At 38.8% G+C, this 11,670-nt stretch overlaps 1 protein-coding gene across 1 annotated transcript in view; it reads left to right on the forward strand.

Annotated features, from left to right (window-relative positions):
* IPCEF1 (interaction protein for cytohesin exchange factors 1) overlaps nucleotides 1-11,670 on the forward strand; it is a 42,517-nt gene that overhangs the window by 24,291 nt on the left and 6,556 nt on the right. Inside the window, exon 8 of the mRNA XM_010168367.1 lies at nucleotides 4,902-5,268. Coding sequence (XP_010166669.1) covers nucleotides 4,902-5,268 — 367 coding nt within the window. The remainder of the gene's footprint in view (nucleotides 1-4,901; nucleotides 5,269-11,670) is intronic.

Here is an 11,670-nt window from a genome sequence, read left to right on the forward strand (position 1 = left end):
GAGGCCTCTTCTACAGTGATAAAAAAAAGACCAGACTATAAAAAAAGAAAACAAGCATCCTCCTAAAATCTATACATTTTCTGTCTTGCTGCAGTGTGTTTGTCCAGAATATTCCTTCCTCCCTCACTTCATTTCATAAATTAGAATAAACACTATGCACTATACACCCTCATGTGTCTAATTAAATTGACCTGCCTAATTATTAGCCACTTATTGACCTATTCATCTTGTTTCTATATTGTTGCTTTTCCCAGTGATCTCATCTTCTCTTACATATGCTTTAAGATATGAATTTTACTTAATTCTGTGTTTAGAAATGTGTAATCTCGTTTGGGATAGTAATGCAGCTGAAATAAGGAAAAAAGAGTTCAAGCCTTTCCCTTCCCGAGCTGAAAGTTAACAGCAAGGGCTATGCAGTAATATACTTAGTACTAAATAATCTCGTTACATCTGATGGAAGGGAAGCATCTGGTACCTCACTGGTGTGGTACAGGTTCCTGTATGGCACGCTGAAATGACATCCAGTAGCTGAAGAGGGCACAGAGGCAGCAAAGTAGGAAGAAATTTAAAAAATACAGATGAACTAGGGAAGCTTGTGCAGGCACAGGCAATAATAGAAAGAGATGTCATGCACAGGCATGCCTGTCTGGCAGTCTTTAATTAGCTGCATAAAGCTGGGAGTGTATGTCACACTGTCACCCACTTGGCCCCTTCTGTTTCAGTCTGATAAGTCAGTCTTCTCTTCCTCTCCTAAAACAGCTGTGTAATGTTAATCACTGTAAAACAATCCACCTGGAACTCGGGGAGTGCGTGGTGTTCACTGCTATGTAAAACGTGATTCTTTATTGCCTGTATTAAGTGGAAGTTAAACGTGGCCGAGTGGCTATAAATACTGGAGAAAATAGGAACCTTGGCAATACTTCTCCAAGAGTTATTCTGGGATGAGGGCCGATTATGAAGCGTCTTGAATTTTATACCTCAGGGGCTTGCCTTTAAGAGGCTGTAGATGTCTTTTCCATCTGCTCACCTCTGAGTGAATGCCTGCATTTTTCCAGAGAATGAGTTTTAAACAGGTGCTGCTTTTTAGTTTTCTGTTTTTTTGGCTTCCTGCTGCTTGTCAGTTTGTTGCTGCAGAGGCAATCTCCAGTTGTCTCCTTCCCATGTGCTCTTCTTGAGTGCTGGTCTCCAAGTTTTAGCAGGGGACATGTGGGAGGCAGGCAATGGTGCATGTGCCAAGAGGTCCTGCTTCCTCAGCCTTTCCCTTAAAGGTTATCTTCTTTCCAGCCTCTACGTCTCTCAGCTGATTTCCCTTCTCCTTATCTCCAGTTTAAAATCCCTTCTCCTATGGACAAAGATTAGTGTCTCCTGAGCAAAGTTGTCATTTTTTCACCCCAGAAGTGGCTACTGAAATAAGCTCCAGCTCCCACGTGTCTGCCTTGTGCTCAGCTTGCTTGTGCAGTGGGTAGGGAGCAGTTAGGTACCAAGGGAGCTGTGTTTAACTGCAAGTCAGTTGTCTTATAAATAACCAATGTAATGCCCCTCCCCCTCCTGGACAAGTACTGGAGCAAGAAAACCACTGGAAAGATTGAGAAGTCGATCCTAGGAGTGGAGCTCTTGGTTGTCTCGGGGAAGGCTGGTTACGTATTGCTTGCTGTCTCTTCATTCACTGTGGAGCTTTTGAACCAAACTATGAGGTTCCAAACATGATGGACTTCAGTTGATGCTCTGGGGGTACACTGCTTTTGGAAGGCCTGCTTGAACCTTTTCAGATTGCTACTGGAAGAGGCACTCATTCTAGAAACTCAGCCCAGCATCAAGATTGCCACAGGCATTGTCTGGTGTTAATTTCTTTTTTATTATTATTATTATTTTTATTATTATTATTATTATTATTTAAAAAACTGCACCTCTTCCTCCCAAGTGTCAAAGGGATTTTGTAGAATAGGAATTAGGAGCTATGGACATTTTGGAAAATCAAACCAATGCTGTCTTAAGCAGAGAGGTCTCCAAACTTCTTAAGATCAACTCCAGACTCAAAGCTATTAGTCCGGAAACTAATAGCCACACAGGTGCAAGCTCTGTTATGTGTTAGAGCAGCAAACATGTTGCTGTACTTCTAGCACAAAGTTTTAATTTGCTGTTCTGTTCTCTACTGACCCAAACTGTTTTGAAACTTGAAAAATAAAAAAGTAGTGATCATGATCTTTCTATGTTTATGCATGATTTTGGGTACTGTGGAAGAAAAAAGCTAGTGAGGAACAAGTAAATTTTAACATCTGTAAAACAAAAGTTAAACTGTCCACCTGCATGAATTTCTGTACATGTGAATTTACAGTTCAAAAAACAGCAGCTATGTTGAGAGAATAGATTGCAGCAGTCCCAAAAGAACAGTTGAGTTGTTTCATGGTGATAATTTTTCTCTAAAAAATGCCTAGAGACTCATTGATCTCCAGTGGAATCCTTATGATCTGCTGGCTCCAGTATCTGCTTTTTTAAATGTCCCCAAATGGAGATTATTTATTATTATTATTATATGGATGATTGCAAAACTTCCAAAGGAACCACTTGAGTAAGTTAGGTAAACATTTGTCATTCCAAAGGGAAAAAAAAAAACCAAACCACAACACATATGTAGAGAAAGACAAACACATTCTGGCAGTCATCTTTATTCTCACCCACATTTTTGTATTTAACACACAATGAAAATGAAAACAAAAATATATTCCACTCAGTAAGGCACAATTTTCATGTTAATGGCACTTTCTTTTGCATAGACAAATGCCAGAAAAATAGAGTTGAGATCTAACATCTTCCTTTCCTGTCTTTGAACAATTGAAATTAGACCATCTATACCATGTGAGCAAGAGCTTTTACTGTTCTGTTGTTCTGCTTGGCTGTACAAATGCTTCAACAATGCTCCAATTTGCAATAGGAGCTCTTAGATGAAATGTGCCAGGTCACAGCATCTCCTTGTCCTTTGCTTTAGGGTGCATTTGTGAAGGTTTCCTTTTTAAAAACAAAAATGCATCTGAAACACAATGTTGTACTTCTCATAACAGGAATATAAATTAAGTCTAGTCCTGCTGTATTTGGGACCATCTTGGAGGAATGGCTTTGAAAATTTACAAAAGTGGGGAAAGTGTTACAAACAAAGGATGACCCACAATCTGATATTGGTCTTCCTCATCTTTTGAACTGATTAGTAGCTACATGGTACAGGTAGATCAGAAGCACAGGAAGGCAAATCTACTTTGCTTTTTTTTGATGTGAAAAGGTAGTGATACACATTAGAGCAACACTGAATTGCAGAAGTCTATATATCATAATAAAAAAAATTTGTCACCCTTTACTTGGTTTATATGAATACATCTTATTTCTAACATGTCAGATTAGTAATAAGTATTCCAAGCTAGTCACTTTATTGTGTTTGCAGCTTGTCCAGGTTTGCCTAGCAACACCTTCTCAGTAATTTTCAGCACTTCCAGTTTAGCTTGTCATCTGTTTTAATCCTTACACAGTTCTATTCTATATATGTATTGAGAACATAAACGTACCAGGTCCATCAAGTTTGGTATTCTGATTCTGGCATTGTCCAGTAGCAGATGATTTGCAGAAGGAGTAAATTTCTGCAGTAGCAGATATAAGAAATCTGGCTTTCATATAATGATGATCTCATAATAGTTTCTGATAGTTTCTGATAAGAGCTTCACTGTAAATCTTTATCTCCCTTTGTCTTCTGTTACTAAATTTATTACTGTCAGTTAATCCTATTCTAGGTATTTGTATATATATTTGTGTGTCTGTGTATGTATTACTTGTGTATTTTACTCTCTTGTCTCATCTTTTGAGTGGTGTTTGGTGGCTAAGAAGCAGACCGGTGCTAATTCCTCTTGTGTGAGTTGCTTTTGCTGACCAGATAATAGTACAACTCTATCACTGTAAATGCCTACCCTAGACAAAGACCTAGGCATCTATACACTCTTCTGGGAAGCTAAATACTTATCAAAACGTTATTCTTTCTCTCAACCTTTCTTTACATTGACTCATGCATCTATCATACTCTCTTCCATTCAACTCCTAGCTCCTAATGATGACTGTTAGATGTTTCTGAGACCTCTCTGGTTGTATGCAGTCTTGTTGAGGGAGGGTGACAGGTACAGTATGGAAGGCCCTAGGATGCCTTAATGATTTCTGATGATTTCAAAAATTTCTAGTGAAGTTTGGGTCCCTTTCTAGATTAATGTGTTGAAGGATGAATCTTAGCAGGTGAATGAGCAGCAGAAATCCTGTAGCATTCCCTTTTTCCTGCCCTCTGCCCCACGGCTGTCTGTTTTTTCTTTCCACCATTAACTTGCCATCATATTACCTGTCAGCCTTCTTGCCTTAGAGAATGATTAGACCAAGTAAAATGGCTTTGTGTGCTGAGGCCAACGTACTTCAGTGCTTGGGCCCATTTCTGTCTGTCTGTGTTTATGGAATCGTATTTGTTGAATGCTTTAAGACAACTTCACGTTCAATGGCTAATTCAGAGTTTCTCTTCTGCAGTCTTGATTAGACCAATCAAGTGAAAAGAAAGTAAATGAATGTGAATGTGAGACCTAGCATGGAAGGCTACATTCAACACAATATTTTTCCTTGGTCTTTGATTCTAGGTATTTTTAGAATTTTATCTGTTTTACCTCTGACTTCCTTGTGGCTTAGTTTCTGAAGTTACTGTTCTGTAGGAGATTGGCTGCCATACCTCAGACTTGTTTGGGTGGGTAATCAGATTACCTCAAACTTTGGTCAGTTAGCATTTCAGCTGCATATCTATAACATGTAGAACCTAGGAACAGGAATAACTTGGAAATATTTTTTCTTTTTTCTCTCCCCCCCCCTCCCAATTTGTTTCTGGAAAGCAGGATCAGCAGAAGTCTTCTTTCACCTCGACTATGTCAAGTGAAGCATCTTGTTCTCTCTCCTCTCCTGAAAGCACTTTCAACTCCCAAGAGTCGTCATCTTCCTTGACATCTAAAGTGGTTTATTCTGAGAGACAGTCCTGGCTTGACCTGGTTAACAGCTCTGCCACAGAAGAGGGTGATCAGCCTTTAACTTTCTGTGTCCAGATTCACTCTGATGAGCCTCAAGAAGTAGACTGTGGAGAAGTGGCAGAAAGCCAGGAGGTCTGGCTTTCCAAACCCCGTGATGGATCCCAAAGCACTTTTTTAGGTCCGGATACATATTGTCTAGCTGTGCCAGATGCAACAGGAGAGAGATCAGTAGCCAAAGGTGAGCTAATGAGAGAGGACATTTTTGTCTGCAGAACCTTACAATATGCGAGTTCAGAGGTTTTCCTCAACTTCCTTTCCCCTTCCTTCCCTTATGTTCTTCACTGAAGAGTTTTCCAGTGACACATCATTTATAACAAACATTTGATTTATTGCACATTAAATATAGAACCTAGTATCTAATTGGCAAGTACTTTTACAGCTTTTCCTCAAGCTTTACCTATATGCTAAGATCATAGCCTCTGTATAAAATCCCAATATCAACATATTTTTATTAGCTTTCTTTATTTCAATACAGCTGTCTTTTATTAATTAGGATTGAATCAAAATTTTACGAAAGTATGTCATAGAACTGACACCCTAAGCAAAATGATGTGTGTAGGAAGTGGTGAACATAGGGTTAGGTTAATCCAATTTTTAAAATAACAACAGTCGCATTTACTTCCAGTACATATTCCCTATTTGTTTCATTGAGCTTCATTGTAATCAAGGGGAAATCCACTGCAATCCTGAATCAGAAAGTTCATTAAGACTGGATTTTGTTTAAGCAAATGGGTGTCTGCTTATGTATCCTCCTACAGAAATGTACTGCTAAATTAAAAAGGTGGCACAGTTCCAGGATTTGGTCATTATTACTATTAACTCTCCTACCATAGCAAGGCAATGTGTCTTGCCTTTTGAGCAGAGCTACTTCTTCCTGCATTAAAAGCAGTTGAAGCAGAAGAGGCGTTTCTTGCATACAATATACTGAAATGGGAAGACACTCAGCATGCTGCCTAGAGAGGTAATGCGTAAGGACAGAATGATGTTCTTCTGCATTGGCTCTACTCACGATTCAAAATCCTTGTAAAGATTCGAAGTGAATACTTTGCTGAAAGAGCAATGTTGTCTCAGTACAATGCAAAATAAAAGTGCATTCAAAAGCTTGGGCTGAAGGTAATGCAAAGACTGAAAGACACAGCACTGGACTCATTGGGAACTTGTATTTCTCTGTAGGTGAACTGGTCAGAGAGCTGAATCACATAAATGATAGTATAAGGCACATTAGTTACATTGCCAGTCTCCCAGTTGTTATCTACAATTAGCACCCCTTTAGTTTGTCATATGTTTTTCTGATTAAAAAAAAAAAAAATATTGAGTGAAGTACAGATTTTAACAAAAGTGAAAATTAATTTTGGAGTGCTTTGTGCTCAGCCTCATTATCCGTCTTCTAGGCTGCTCTGCTAGAGACTTCTGTAGCAATGAAGATCAGTAAGATTTAAAACTGAGAATGAGCACATATAGTATTTCTATCTGGCAGAAAAAAGTGAACGTTTTGAGTAAGTTCTCATGGAATCTAATTCCCATAAGCTCTGGCACTGCAAGTAGTGAAATGACTGGGTCTGTCAGAAATGGTGTTCCTAACAAAAACGTCATAAAGATGTAGCAAATGAACTGCCTTTTGTAATTTGACCTTCTGGGTTAAATTTGATCAAGCAATGCCTTTGGGAAACATTATTAGGTACATTCAGACAGACTGTTAGAATGTAGGCCATGTAGGGCATGGTGTCTTATAGAACCTCTGAAGCAAGACTCAGTGATTGCTCTTCAGAAATCTAAACTTTTGCTTAGAATATGCTTCTCTGATACTGCCAGCAATCCTACAATAATGCATAGGTTAATGCTTTCCATCATAATGTAAGGGTGGCAAGTACTTTCATGGATGGTCATAGAATTAGCATGAGACATTCATAATCATTTAAAACACAGTTTGATGGAGTCAGTAATACTTATGACAAAATGGAATTAAAATGTAAATCAAGGCACATTTTGGTATATTCCTGACATTTTGCAAGGTGGTTTAATTTTCCCCAAAATATACCTGGGGAAATGGATTCTTCCATTGCTCAATGCTTGGGTCAGTTGATGGCTGACACTGATTGCAGAACACTTCCATTCTAACCACACTAGTGATCTCTGATGGAATTCCAGAAATAGATCATCTCATTGACACAGTCACTATGGAAACTGTATAACCTCACTAGTTACTGTCTGCATCATAACCCATTGTTGAGCAAGGGATGAAGAGTGTCGGTCTGTGGGATTGTTGCTTCCCCACCTCTTGCAATGGCCACTGAAAAAATAAATAATTTGAAGGAGATAGATAGTGAAATAATTTGAACACTGAAATAATTTGCAAGGAGATTAGTTAAGCTACTTCAGTTTGAGAATGAGGTGGAAAAAAGGAATAATGTAAAACAGTGATTCAGTTCCAAATGAAAGTTATCAAAAAGCATGCAATTCTGGTTCTGTGGCTTATCTCCCCAAGAATTTCCAGCTAGTTAATAAAGATGTGCACAAATACTGTGAGATGAATTCAAATTATGAGGCAAAAGCTAGCTGCAAAACTTCATGATTTACAGTAACTATTAAGAACACCCTTATTATCTGATGTGAAACAAAAATGCATATCTCAGTGCAGTCTGCATTATTTGCTTCACGATGCTTCTGAATAGCACATTTCTGACAGCTCATCGTGTTTCAGAGTAATGAGACAGCACCCAGCAGGAGACAGGTCCATCTTGCATTGGCATCTGTCCTGAAAGCGCATGTCCTGTGTGTGCAAAGCCAGCCCTGTTACTTTCAGAACAGCTATGTGATCTTTGAACTCACTCCCCACAGAGCCTTCATGTGTGTCCATGCTCTCTTCTTCTCCTTGTGAGCACAGAAAAAAAACCTATCACACACTCTGCTTTGGGGACACATTCTGCTTAGTAAAACCCCATGAGGAATTTTTCATTGTAGCTGATAGCAGCCTAGAGCTGAGGTGAAGGTTTTCAAGAACTGAAGAGCACTTTTGTTGGCAAAAGGCAGAAATGGAGGCCTACATAAGAAAAGTTGGCACCTAGAAGGAAGAAAGAGTAACTGTGGCTTTGTGGGAAGAGCTTATAATGAAAATACAAAAATAGTGCAGAAACATCAGTAATGATTTAAACAATGAAAGAAAATTTTCTCAGAGATAAATAGCTAAATCTCCGTAAGAGAAACTGCAGATTCAACTAAATTATCATGGATTATTTTTTCAATGAACAGTATTTAATGAATCTGCTAAGCAACTGCAAGTATTTGGTGCAAGGAGCTGTACCGTATGATATTTCTAATGACCTTTTCAGCTACTCTTAGGGGTGTTATGACCATTCTCAGCATTAATTCTTAGGGCAAATTACTGGAGAGAGTTTATGTGCCAGAGGGTAATACAAAGGTACAAAAAGGGAGAGTTTAACAGTTTTCTCTCTTGAAAGGAGATCAGCATTAGGTTTCCATTTACTTTGCGGGAATATTTAATACTTCCGTGTTGCATCTTGCTATGTGCACAGTGACAAAGGATTCAAAGCTGTCTGTGACTCAGGTGAACAAGAAATGGTTGAGACTACAACCAACTATTTGACTACGTGCTCTATATCCAGAACCTGGCCTTGTTCTTTCTGGGATGGCTAGACACACTCTGCAGCCAAACTCCATCGTTTGTATTTCTTCTGGCAACAGCTGGAATGAAAAGTATCTGACTATGAGCCACCATCATAAAAAACAATGATAACAAAAGGAAGCTGCAGAAACTGGGAGTTTACTCTAAGAACATATGAATGTGTGTTTATATTTATTTAGGGATCTTCTATGATAGCAATAAAATCTGTCTTCCTTGCATTTTCTGAGGGTTTTATGATTATGTGAAGTTAATGCGTTTTGACAAGGAATTCTTATGATACCACTTCTGTTATATTTATTTTACCTTAGCTCACCATAGCTGGTAGAAGATCTATTGTGTGCTGATATTTTGAAAAACATGGAAAGCTTTTCACACAGCACTTGAATTTTATCTGGATTGGTTTTGTGAGAAGGAGTTGGTTAAATATGAGCTGGATGCAGTCAAGTCCTTCTTTTCTCAGAACTGACATCCTCTTCCCCTTCTGGAGTCTGCCTGTGCCAGTAATAGCCAGAACAGATCCTCTGTTGTGCTCTGGCCCCTTTGTTCCTTCTGCAAAAGTTACAGAAAATGACTAGATTGTGGCTGAGACTAACCGAGAAGAATGCCTATGGTGAGAACAACTATGTAGAGAAACAACTGTGTATGAATAATTATTTTGCTACTCATCACAAAGGCTTTAGAAATCACTGTGAAAGCTTTGATGTTACGGTTTTCTGAACTCTCTGAAAAAGAAATACTTACTTGTATTGTTTCCAGCTCAGTCACAGATTATTAAAACGGTATCCCTCACTGCTGAGGCTGCTATACTGTTACAGTCAAGAGCACCTAACTGTTGGTGATAAAATACTTCTCCTGTTATTTTCTTCCACTGCCTCCTACATTTAGTTCTGTGTTTGCCAGTAAGGAGTTTACCTAAGCTGTGCCCTTCTAATTCAAATATTTACTGTCTTTTCTGTTCTGTAGTTCTGTCGAAAATGTGATTTCCTTGAGGTGTCATGATATTCCCATTGTAAAGTCTACTATCACTGTGGAGAATGGATGGGTGTGGGGTGGTGTGTGTAGGTAGGTACGTAAGGGCAAAAGAGGTTTATGATTTTTTTTTTAATTTTTTTTTTTTACTCTCCTCTCCCCAACCCGAGTCTATATGTTGTCCCACTGGGATCAAAGATTTTGGCAGAATCAGAAATAGGTGTGTTGGCATGGCCACAAGAAACTTATAAGAGTAGCAAAGACAGGAGTAAGAAGTAGATTTTTTTTTTTTTTTTTTTTTTCCCCCTGGGATTCATAGACAACTGGAGAGCTGTGGGATCTCAGTAAAAGAATGGGAGAAAAAGTATTTACATTTCAGCTTAGAGTTAGCAAGATACGTTCTGTTGGAGGTGGTTTTCAATGCAAAATGCTCTTTCTGCCAAATATTGCAAATTTCTATATCTTTACTGTTGGGAAACAATCAGCTTGATTTGTTACAGCTGCTTTTTGAAAAGTTCTGGGTAATTTCAATTTTGTGGGCTTAAAGAGCATTAAAGTTGAGATTGGAGGCAGGCTCCTGTATTGTTGCTGCAAGGTGGGGAGTCTCAGTTTCTTAATGTCTCCCACCTGTGGCAAGTTGACCGACAGGAAGGTGGAAGTTGAAAATTGAGGAGGTGAAGAACTGGTATGTTGAACTTCTGGCAGCTTGCTCTTGTCTATGATATCTCCTGTTAGTTAGAGGGAAATTCTAGATAAGTGACATCAAGCCACAAAATTGTTTTACTTCTCCTGAAGCAGAATTTGTCAGAAATTCTGACTTGCCTGAAATATTACTTTATTTTCCTCACTCTAACCTAGAAGGTCTCTTTCTCTTGAATTTTAAAAAACCTCAGGGCAGGACTTCCCTTTTTGTCAAGCCAGCACTTTCCCCACTGTGGAGTCTGACAAAGTTAAAAGAGCTATACAATACTACAGATTTTTTCCAGGAGTGCTGTGAAGCTTTAGCAGGTTGCGAGGCTTGTGGGTAAAGGGCATGGTGCAGGATCCCAGGAAGACTTATCCTTCCAGTGGCATCATCACTCAACAGAATTGTTTATAGTTAATACTGCCAAGGGAAAGGAAAAGTGCACAATGCCTGTGTTTGCCTGTGTGCATGTATGCGCTCATAAATGCACACAATAGGTAATATCCTTCCACTGTTGCCATTTGTTCCTTACCACTAATCCTTCAGTAGGTTCTGAGAGAAAAATGAATGTATTTTATCTTTAAAATAGGATGAGATAAAGAAGTGCTGTAGTAGCATTTCAGTTTCCTAACATGCATCCCTGAAACAAAAAGTGCTTAGCTTGAAAAGTACTGGTGGAAGAGATAATTTGTGATATTATATTTTTAAGTGATTTTGAATGTCTGATGTTAGTTATGTGACCTGGCTGGAATGACTCACTCCAGAGCAGCACTAATGGGGCCCAACCTGTCCATATTATTAAGAGTTTTTGCCAGCGGAAGATATCCATCATTATAAACCTTCGGAGGTTAACAAAGCTCAGAGTAGGGGTGGTACATTTATTTTTGGGAGGTTGACACAGACAATCTAGTAATTTTTAAAACAGGGCCTGAGCTTGTGTACTATGTGCTTTTTGCATAAATTTTTACTTCGTGTTGTGTTGGAAAGCAAACATTTTGTAACAATTCACTAGTATCATCTAGACAGCCCAGGTTTCATAGGAGGAATACAAGTCACTGAAGCCTAATAATACAGAAGTGGTGAGTGCTTGTGCTTCTGTTAGGGACTGGCTCATCTTCAGGTCAGAGCTCTGACTTTAGGTGCAAGGGAATTAAGCAAAACCAAGTTCTGGGAAAATGTGCTGTGAATGTTTGAGTCTGGAGAAAAAGTCCAGTCTGTGCTTAAGCCTTGAGTCACGTTGCTTTATCTCTATTATCCAACCTTAACTGGATGTTTTTGTAGGG

Source organism: Antrostomus carolinensis, unplaced genomic scaffold, assembly GCF_000700745.2.
Source record: "Antrostomus carolinensis isolate BGI_N321 unplaced genomic scaffold, ASM70074v2 scaffold445, whole genome shotgun sequence".
NCBI classification, from domain to species: Eukaryota; Metazoa; Chordata; class Aves; order Caprimulgiformes; family Caprimulgidae; genus Antrostomus; species Antrostomus carolinensis.